Consider the following 11,297-nt stretch of genomic DNA (forward strand, 5'->3'; position numbering starts at 1 on the left):
CTGTCCAGCCCAGTATCCTGTCTACCGACAGTGGCCAATGCCAGGTGCCCCAGAGGGAGTGAACCTAACAGGTAATGATCAAGTGATCTCTCTCCTGCCATCCATCTCCACCCTCTGACAAACAGAGGCTAGGGACACCATTCCTTACCCATCCTGGCTAATAGCCATTAATGGACTTAACCTCCATGAATTTATCCAATTCTCTTTTAAACCCTGTTATATGGGCCCTTTATTCAATTTATGGATAAATTTATCCAATTCTCTTTTAAACCCTGTTCTTGCATTTGTGTACAGGCACCTGAGATAACTAGCCGATTTCCCTGCAAAGTGCAAAATTCAGAAAATTTTATTTCACCAAAATTTTACTTCATGTTGAACATTTTATTTCAATGTTTTTGAAAAGAAATGTTTTCCTTTTTTATTTTTAAATGATATTTTATCTCAAAATTTAGCTAGACATTAAATATATATCCTATAGATCCAAGCAAACTGAATTTTCTTTCTTTTTTTTTTTTTCATTTTAGTAAGAATGACTCAAAAATTTTTATTTTGGGAAAAAGCTACCAAGGAAATGTTGGATTTCTCCAACTCTTGAAGTCTTCCAATCAAGACTGGATGCCTTTCTGGAAGACACGCTTTCAACAGACAGGTGTTACTAGGTTCAAATCAGAACCACCTGGGTGGAAGACTAAGGCCTTTTTTACCAGGAGATCAGAATTCACCTTACAGATCTTACAGGTCTGGCCTTACAATCTATGAAGATAGGGATGAATTTCTCTCTCCATGTCTCTGTACTGCTCCTGACCCACCAAGACCAGTGGGATGCCTGGCAAGAAGTCATTGACTAGCCAAGGTCACATCCATCCTGTGTCTTTGCGGTTTGGCATTTTCATGAGAATCTCAGACACTTAGAAATTCTGCCACAGGCATCCTTCAGGGCCTCTTTCATTTGTTCATTGCGGAGAGCGTAGATGTAGGGGTTAAAGAGAGGGGCCACCACACAGTACAGCAAGGACACAACTTTGTCAAAGTCCTGCACACCCTGCTGTCCTGGTCGGAGGTACCTGAAGATGGAGCTACTGTACAATATCACAACAACCAGGAGGTGAGCGGAGCAGGTGGAAAAGACCTTTTTCCTTCCTGTGGTGGATGGGATGCGCATGATAGTGAAGATGATGCAGACATAGGAAACTATAGTGATTGTTAAAGTACCAAGTAAGATAACTGTTGCTGAAAAAAATATCATGACCTCAAGATGCCCCGTGTCCACGCAGGAGAGTTGGAGCAACACGGCTGTGTCACAGTAGAAGTGGTTTATGACATTGGGGCCACAGAACGGTAACAGCACAACCATAAATGTTGGGGGAACCATTATAAGAAAACTCATCACGCAGCAGCTCAGCACTAGCTGGAAGCAGACCCTGCCATTCATGATGGAGCCGTAACGCAAGGGATGGCAGATAGCCATGTAGCGGTCAAAGGACATGACAGCCTCATGGCAAAACATAGAGGCACCCAGGAAGAAGACCAATAACAACTGAAGGAAACAACCAGGGAGGGAAATAGATTTTCTCTCTGTCAAGAGGCTGTAGAGGAACCTGGGCGTGATGACAGAGGTGAAGCAGATTTCTAAGACAGCGAAGTTCCTGAGGAAGAAATACATGGGCGTCTGGAGGCGATGGTCCACCCGGTAGAGGGTGACAATAATGATGTTTCCCATTACGGTCAACAGGAAGACATCTAATAGAACCACAGACAGGATGATGTTTACATGGTGGTTGTTGGACAGTCCCAGGATGATGAATTCCACCACTGTGGTATGGTTCTTCATTCTTGGTTCATCTTTAAAAAAAATTAAAAACATGTCAAAAACAGAGCCGATTGGACAAGAGGGACAGAATGCTGAGAGGAAAAATCTGTAAAGAAATAGAACTAATCTCGTCAATGGGAATTGGGTGCCTATCAGGCACAGGCTCAATGAAACAATCCTGATGGAGTAACTAAAAACAATTACTGCTAGTTGGAGAGAGAGCGAGAGCTGGAGAGCAAGGGAGAATGAAAATTATTTCTTCTAAACATTCATAAGTTTTACTTCAATTTTTCATACATGAAAAAGGCCAGAAGGAACCAATGTGAACATCTGTTCTGACCTCCTGTATAGAAGAGAGCGAGAAACTTCCCTGAATTAGCTACTGTCAGAACTAGAGTGTTGCTTTTTAAAGAAAAAAATCCAAGCGTTCTTTTAAAATTGCCAGTGCTGGAAAATCCACCACAAGGCAGGGAAAGTTCTTCCAATGATTAAATACCCTCACTGTGAAAGTTTTGTTTGTTTGTTTGTTTTCTTCCAGGTCATTGATACAAATATTAAAAGGTACAGGGCCAAGAATCAAACCCTGTGGGACCGCACTAAAAACACCCACGCTCAGTGATGATTGTCCATATGTCCATAATTCCAGTTTGAGACTGTTCAGTACCCACCTTTTAGTCCATTTAATCTGTGGGCCACGGTAATTGTGTATCATTCTAGTTTCTTAATCACAATGTCAAAAATGAAATCAAAAATAGTCCCTGTCTTTAAAAAGGGCAAACAAAGAGGAGCTGTGGAATTATAGACCAGTCAGCCTACCTTCTATACCTAGAAAGATACTGCAACAAATGATTCAATAATCAAGTTGTGAGCATCTAGAGGATATTAGGGTGTTCAATCATAGCTAACAAATTTCTCAAGAACAAATCATGCTAAATCAAACTAATTTCCTTCTTTTGTATGGTTACTGGTCTGGTGGAGAGTCGGGAAGCTGTAGATGTGATGTATCTTGATTTTAGTAAGGCTTCTGACACATAAGAACGGCCAGACTGGGTCAGACCAAAGGTCCATCCAGCCCAGCGTCCCGTCTCCCGACAGCGGCCAGTGCCAGGGGCCCCAGAGGGAAGGAACAGAACAGGGCAATTTTCGAGAGACCCCTCCCCCATTGCCCACTGTGGCACATGCCATTCTCATAAGCAAAAGAGGGAAACGTGGTTCAGGTGAAACGACTGTGAGGTGGGTGCAAAATTGGTTGAAAGGCTAAACTCACAAAGTAGGCAGCAGGCTTCAGCGTCAAAGTGGGGGAAAGTATTTAGTCAGGTCCCATAATCCTCTGTCCTGGGTCCAGTACAATGCAATAGTCTCATTAATGGCAGGAATAACAGAGTGGAGAGTCTGTTTAGAAAATCTGCAGATGAAACCTACCTGGGAGAGATTCCTGGCACTTGGGAGAACAGGGTTAGAAATCAAAACAACCTTGACAAATTGGAGAATTGGTTTGAAATCAACAAGATGGACTTCAATCAAAACAGGTGCAAAATTCTACACTTAGGAAGAAAAATATCAAAACCCATCTGCCAAATGGGGATGAACTGGCTAAGAGGTAGTCCTGCTGAAAAGGATCTGGGTGGTATAGTGGATCACAAATGGGATATGAGTCTGCAAGGTGAAGCAGTTGCAGAAAAGGCTCATATCAGTCTGGGGTGTATTAACAGGAGGGTCGCATGTGAGCTACGGGAGGTAATTGTCCTGCTTGACTCTGCCCTGGTGGCATTTCAGCAGCAGTACTGTCTCCTGTTCTGGATTCCACACTCTGAAAACAATGGGAACTAATTGGAGAGGATCTAGAAGAGTGACACAAAAAGGATAAAAGGCCTTTTTAACATGAGAAAAGAGGACAGGCATCAATTGTTCTCCATAGCCACTGAATGCAGGAGAAGGAGTAATGGGCTGCATCTGCAAAGAGGGTGATTTAGGTTCACTGTTAGGGAAAACTTTCTAACTACAAGAATAGCTAACTACAGGAATACATTACTGCAGGAGGTTGTGGAATCTCCATCATTGGAGGTTTCTAATGCCAGGTTAGACAAACACCTGTCAGGCATAGGTTTACTTAGTCCTGGTTAAGGAAAAATTAGCATATGTGCATATGTGACTCCATTTTGGTTTGGGGCCCACCATTGTCTAAAAGCAAACACATCATGCCCCAGGAGGAGTGTTCCTTAGATACTGCATTCCTGTCAAACCCCACCCCCCTCTCCTTGTTTCCAGCCTGTCTTGACTCCTGGTTTCTGTTCTTGGTCTGTTCCTAACTCCCTGCCTCCTGGCCTTGATGCGAGCCTCCCATCCCAATAAGAAAGGCTACTGGTGCATTGCTTTAGGGCCATGTTGTGTAGTTGAAGTAATGGTTTAGCACGGGGGAATGCACTTAACAGGGATAGGTGGTAGATAAGGGAAGGGTTTGACTATTGGCTAAGGTTTCCGATGCAGGAGGGCAACATGCTTTGCTAAAAGGTCTATAATCTCTGTATAACCTGCATTCAGGATCCCCTCCTGATTAGCAGGGGGGCACCACGCTCCAGCGTAATAAACTTAGTATCTTTGGGAACTCTGCAGTTGTGGACTTTGTTCATGTGCCTCAGCCTAGACTCGAACTGTGCATGACCTATCAGGTATAATTCACAGCAGTTCCTGTGCGTGACCTATCGGGTATAATTCGCCGCAGTTCCTGTGTGTGACCTGTGAGGTATAATTCGTAACAGTCCTGCTTCAGCTCTGGGGATGGACTAGATGAGCGCTCACGGTCCCTTCCAACCCTATATTTCTGAAAGTCTGTCTCATTTGTTCCACCTCAAATGCTTTACAGAAGGCTAAGCAGAGGACATCAACATTATTACCTTTATCAGCCACACTTGTGATGTCAACAACAAAAAAGATATCAGGTTAATTTGACAGGATCTATTTGTCATAAGCCCACGCTGATTGGAATTAATTCTTTGCCTCTCATCTACTTCTACACGGATCGAGTCCCATATTAGGTGCCCCATGATTTGCCCAGCATCTATCTCAGGCTCACAGGAGTTTAATTACCTGGCTCATCTCGGTTACTCCTTCTTTTCCACCAAACAGATGCGTGACGAGGGCGCTTGGGAATTCAGGCTGCCAGCACGGACTTAGATGTGAATCCCTTCTTGCCCACCCCACTCTGAAATCAGACATTACCGCCAACAGTGATGAAGAAGTATGTTAAGAGCATCTTTCTGCTAAAGGGACAGGTGGCAAGATAGACAGCTATGCCGGCACTAAAAAGAACTTTCTTGGTACGGATAATCCCATAGAAGTGAATGGGAGACGCTCATTGTTCTCTCCGAGCTATTGTTTCCAGCCTGTCTGCAGATTCAGGTAGACATTACAAATTAGTTTGGTAATTCCTTAGAAGCTCCTGGCTTCATTCCCCTCCACTACAGACACCCAACACCTCCCCTTGCATTGACTAGACATGTCGTTTGAATGGCTAAATTTTATAGCCGTTGGATCACCCAGTTTAGACCTTCAGGGTCTGGTCCAAACTTCCCCAGTCAGTAGAGAGCTTCCCGTAGGCTCCAGTGTGGTTTGGAGTCAGGCTGCGAAGCTGCCCGTGCAGAGGAACTTCCAGAGTTGGAGACATGGAGAGCGAGGACACAAATATTCACCCGGGGGAGGGCTTCTGTGCGCATCGCAAACACCTGCAGAAGCTCCCTGGCGTTTCTCAAACAGGGTCCCGGGTGCGTCTCTCCAAACCCTCCCTCTCTCAATAGCGCGGCTTTTTCAACAGTATTTCTCCAGCCGTTTGAGGGAGCTTATTCCTCCGAGGTGCCCATTTGGCAATAAGCCATGCCAGCTATGAGCTTGGGTTTGTGGATTTATTTTACAACGGGTTTTGGGCTCCCGGATACCCCTTGACCAAGACAACGAAAGAAATCTAGAATTTCCCGAATTAAACACATCCCTGGATGGGGATTCCCAGAATAATGGCCGTGGCAGTGTGTCTGCTAAGGTGAAAGCAAACCTCAGAGACTCAGAGCCTGTAAAAATCTCCTAATCCTTTGTCCGCCTCAGCTCCAGCCTAGGACCCCACCCGCGCCACGCTCCCCGTGAGACGCTCCAGAATGGCAGCGGGATCCTCACCAGCGTTTCCACCTCATGCCACAGAAGAAAGCAGTGCGACCACCCAGCGAGCTCTTCACTTCCAAATCCCACCCCCGCCGCCATACGCTGGGCCCTCGCCCTCACACCCTGTGCTGAGGGAGACCTTAGAAAGACCCCGAACAAGAACCAAAATGATCCCACGAATCCTGAAGCTGCTGAGTTGAGATTCTCCACTTTCGGGCTGTCCATTTATGGCGCTCTGCGTAGGAGAAATACAGGGGTACACCTGGGTGACCACTGCCCGCGGCGCATCCCCGCCCTTCCCAGTTCCCACCTGCGCTGGTTGGAGCCTCTGGGGTTCTCGTCTGGGGTTCCTGGCTGGGACCCCTGAGACCCATTAGACAAAGGGCTTCGCCGACAACACTCTGAGAAATCCCTTCGGAAGGGTTTTGTGTTGTTTCCCTTTTCCCCAGGGAGAGTCCAAAGGGCTGGGTCACCGTTTCCATCTCCTGTGTTTTCGTGGCAAGATGCAGAAAGGTCGGGCAGCGCTAGGAGTGACGCTCCTGCGGTGAGAATACGACTCCGGAAATCCGTGGCGAATCCCAAGCTCGGCCAGAGACCCTCTCCTCGCCCCTGGCCAAGCCACTGAGGGCCACATACTTCACGGTACATAGGCACCTAGTGGGATTTTTAAAAGCATCCAGGCACCTAAATCCAATTGAGATCACTACGTTTTTGGTGCGCAGGGGAAATCCCATTAGGCGCCTAAATACCTTCATTCTGACAGAAGTGGGTTTGAAAACCTCACACTACAGAGATGGATGATCAGCTTTTAGCCCCGTTTCTGAGACGGGGACCTGAGACATGGAGTGGGAAACCTGGGTTTTAGAAAGAACTAAGTCACTCATCACCCACTAAATTTCAGTACGATGTGGGATTCAAACCAGCTTATCTGAGAGACATGCTAGTTTCTTAACCATAAGAACATCCTTTCTCTGTGTTCATACGGGGGCTATTGCACAGAAAATAACTCCTCAAAGTAATGGTCGGATAATTAAGCACAGATCATCAGCACGGAAATTTTGGATATGTCAAATCCAAGTCTTCAGAATGACCCAACCCCCAGAGGACCAGTTGGCCATGGAATGCAGTTGAAGGTGTCCCAGGAGAATGAAGCATATTTAGAACATCAGGCTTTATTATTCTAACACACCACATCTGTCACGGTTCCTCCCCCACTCTGAACTCTAGGGTACAGATGTGGGGACCTGCATGAAAAACCTCCTAAGCTTATCTTTACCAGCTTAGGTCAAAACTTCCCCAAGGTACAAAATATTACACCTTGGACTGGCCGCTACCACCACCAAACTAATACTGGTTACTGGGGAAGAGCTGTTTGGACGCGTCCTTCCCCCCAAAATACTTCCCAAAACCTTGCACCCCACTTCCTGGACAAGGTTTGGTAAAAAGCCTCACCAATTTGCCTAGGTGACTACAGACCCAGACCCTTGGATCTTAAGAATAATGAACAATCCTCCCAACACTTGCACCCCCCCTTTCCTGGGAAATGTTGGATAAAAAGCCTCACCAATTTGCATAGGTGACCACAGACCCAAACCCTTGGATCTGAGAACAATGAAAAAGCATTCAGTGTTTTACAAGAAGACTTTTAATAAAAAATAGAAGTAAATAGAAATAAAGAAATCCCCCCTGTAAAATCAGGATGGTAGATATCTTACAGGGTAATTAGATTCAAAAACATAGAGAACCCCTCTAGGCAAAACCTTAAGTTACAAAAAAGATACACAGACAGAAATAGTTATTCTATTCAGCACAATTCTTTTCTCAGCCATTTAAAGAAATCATAATCTAACGCATACCTAGCTAGATTACTTACTAAAAGTTCTAAGACTCCATTCCTGGTCTATCCCCGGTAAAGACCAGCATATAGACAGACACACAGACCCTTTGTTTCTCTCCCTCCTCCCAGCTTTTGAAAGTATCTTGTCTCCTCATTGGTCATTTTGGTCAGGTGCCAGCGAGGTTACCTTTAGCTTCTTAACCCTTTACAGGTGAGAGGAGCTTTCCCCTGGCCAGGAGGGATTTCAAAGGGGTTTACCCTTCCCTTTATATTTATGACAACATCATACAATGTTCTTTGTGTCCTTGCAAAATAACAGGAGTAACCATGTTCCTCACACCCATACCTTGTGATTGAGCCTCATGCGGGAGATTAGCAGTTCATTTCCCTCCTTTCGGTCACTTCTAAAGGGGAAATTTTCTGCATGGGTACAAGGGTGATTCCCCAAAGCATGAAGGGGAGATATGGCTTCAAGTTTCATTGAAGGTGAATTCCAACTGAACAACAAAAGTGACATCCTGTCCCCACTGATGTCTCTAGAAACATTCCTACTCACTTATGGTTTTGTATTATCTATAACGTGTAGTGTGGCCATCCCAAAGAGTGCCAGTCATAAACCATGATCCCAGTGTGCCAGGCACTGTACAAACATAGACCAAAGCCATGGTCCCAGCCCAAAAGAGGATACATAGTATAACACAAGAGACAACAGGTGAAAAAAGAGGGGAGCATCAGGATCCAATGAGATCATATTGGTCAGTGTGATGGACAGTGCTCTAAGCAAAACAACTGCCTGAGTGTAGTCACATTTGTTTGCTAGGAATCACAGCGAAGGGGAGTTTGATGGAGGTCCGTGAGGTATTTAGCAGATGTTCACCGGATGCTCTTCCCAGTCCTGAGGGGTATCATGGAGGAAAGTCTGAAGGTCCTTCTTTGAAAATTTAAAGGTCAGTGATGTGGGCTGGCATCGTTGGCCAATTGGAGTATGCGGTCAATGTACGAATAGTCTATGAGTGATGACGGGGAGGGTGGGAATAAACCACGGAGGGAACATCACTGAAGTAAAGTGGCTCATATTTCATGGAATATCAAACCCAGTAGAGGCATAGAAAGGCTGTGGCGAGATTGTCAAAATGACAAGCTGGGTAAGTGACCTTTGAAGCCAGAATGACTTCAGTGGAGTCAGATTGTCCTCTCCCCTCCACTTGCGCCTTTGAATATATCCCTTTGCAAAATCAAAGAGTAAACCAAACATCTCTCCCGAATATTCATCTCTATTCATCAGATTATAAGATCAACATTGACAAGGATTCTCATAATGCCCAGTGGAAATGGATGCTGATCTCATTTTGAGTATCTCAGAGTTACGAGAAATGCAGTGCTACTAATGATAATTTGTAAAGACATGGCATGACAAGTAAATGGTACAAACAAGCAGACTGGTTTTTGAATGTTATAATTCTTGACGTCTGATTTGTGTCCGTTTATTCTTTTACTTAGAGACTGTCCAGTTTGGCAAATGTACATGGCAGAGGGGCATTGCTGGCACATGATGGCATATATCACATTGGTGGATGTGCAGGTGAACGGACCTCTGATAGTGTGGCTGATGTGATTAGGCCCTATGATGGTGTCCCCTGAATAGATATGTGGACACAGTTGGCAACGGGCTTTGTTGCAAGGATAGGTTCCTGGGTTAGTGGTTCTGTTGTGTGGTTGCTGGTGAGTATTTGCTTCAGGTTGGGGGGCTGTCTATAAGCAAGGACTGGCCTATCTCCCAAGATCTGTGAGAGTGATGGGTCGTCCTTCAGGGTAGGTTGTAGATCCCTGATGATGCATTGGAGAGGTTTTAGTTGGGGGTTGAAGGTGATGGCTAGTGGCGTTATGTTATTTTCTTTGTTGGGCCTGTAAATGGACACAAATCAGATGTCAAGAATTTATAACATTCAAAAACTAGTCAGAGAACACTTCAATCTCTCTGGTCACTCGATTACAGACCTAGAAGTGGCAATTCTTCAACAAAAAAAACTTCAAAAACACACTCCAATGAGAGACTGCTGAATTGGAGTTAATTTGCAAACTGGACACCATTAAATTAGGCTTGAATAAAGACTGGAAGTGGATGTGTCATTACACAAAGTAAAACTATTTCCCCATGTTTATTTCCCCCTCCTACTGTTCCTCACACATTCTTGTCAACTGCTATAAATGGCTCACCTTGATTAACACTACAAAAGGTTTTTTTTCTCTCCTGCTGGTAATAGCTCACCTTAAGTGATCACTCTGGTTACAGTGTGTATGGTAACACCCATTGTTTCATGTTCTCTGTGTATATAAAATCTCCCCACTGTATTTTCCACTGCATGCATCCGATGAAGTGAGCTGTAGCTCACAAAAGCTTATGCTCAAATAAATGTGTTAGTCTCTAAGGTGCCACAAGTACTCCTGTTCTTTTTTCAAAAGCTTGTATCTCTCACCAACAGAATTTGGTGCAGTAAAAGACATTACCTCACCCACCTTGTCTCTAATATCCTGGGACCAACACAGCTACAGAATTTAGCAGAGAAAGGCAGAACAAGATCCTTTGGCTGGACATGACAGCCAGACAATCTGAAATTAGAAACAGACTTGTGTGAAATTTTTCAGATGAATAATTTAATTAGTAAAAAATCCAGTTGCAAGGCAAGGAAAAGCATTTGTGATTTCAGTCTGAATAGTTTTGGCCAAAAATTAAAAAGATTGCAAAAAATAATTTGAAAAATTCAAAGTACTTTGTTTCAAGATTTTTGACATATAAGGTTTTCTTTTTTCCTTTTCAAATGATATATTGTCCCAAAATTGAGTATATATGTACTGTGACAGGGCTGGGCCAGATGGCTACAGGAGAGTGATAGAAGGCAGATATATTAGCCCCAGGTTAAGTAGGTCCCTTTTCCCTGGGGAAGGTTCCAGAACAATCAGGAACTTTCTGGAAACAATTAAAGCAGACAGTCTGATCAGAACACCTGCAGCCAATCAAGAAGCTGCTAGAATCAATTAAGGCAGGCTAATCAGGGCACCTGGGTTTTAAAAAGGAGCTCACTTCAGTTTGTGGTGTGCGTGTGAGGAGCTGGGAGCAAGAGGCACTAGGAGCCGAGAGTGAGAACGCGGGCTGTTGGAGGACTGAGGTGTACAAGCATTATCAGACACCAGGAGGAAGGTCCTGTGGTGAGGATAAAGAAGGTGTTGGGAGGAGGCCATGGGGAAGTAGCCCAGGGAGTTGTAGCTGTCGCACAGCAGTTCCAGGAGGCACTTTAGACAGCTGCATTCCACAGGGCCCTGGGCTGGAACCCGGAGTAGAGAGCGGGCCCGGCTTCCCCGAAAACCTCCCAATTCCTGGTCAGACACAGGAGGAGTTGACCTGGACTATGGGTTCATGAAAACGGCAAAACTGAGGGCTGCTGTGAATCTCTGAGGTGAGCAAATCCGCCAATAAGCACAAGACCCACCAAGGTAGAGGAT

The 11,297-nt window shown here is 44.9% G+C and overlaps 1 protein-coding gene across 1 annotated transcript; it reads right to left on the reverse strand.

Annotated features, from left to right (window-relative positions):
• Positions 1-889: 889 nt before the first annotated feature.
• On the reverse strand, positions 890-1,831 carry LOC140897087 (olfactory receptor 6E1). Its single transcript, XM_073309383.2, has one exon. It carries the CDS (start codon positions 1,829-1,831, stop codon positions 890-892), a length of 942 nt encoding a protein of 313 aa, XP_073165484.2.
• Between the last annotated feature and the right edge of the window lie 9,466 nt (positions 1,832-11,297).

Source organism: Lepidochelys kempii, chromosome 13 (genome assembly GCF_965140285.1).
Source record: "Lepidochelys kempii isolate rLepKem1 chromosome 13, rLepKem1.hap1, whole genome shotgun sequence".
NCBI lineage: Eukaryota > Metazoa > Chordata > Testudines > Cheloniidae > Lepidochelys > Lepidochelys kempii.

Coding starts and splice junctions, on each gene's coding strand:
- LOC140897087 (XM_073309383.2), bottom strand. CDS start 1,831: ATGAAGAACCATACCACAGTGGTGGAATTCATCATCCTGGGACTGTCC.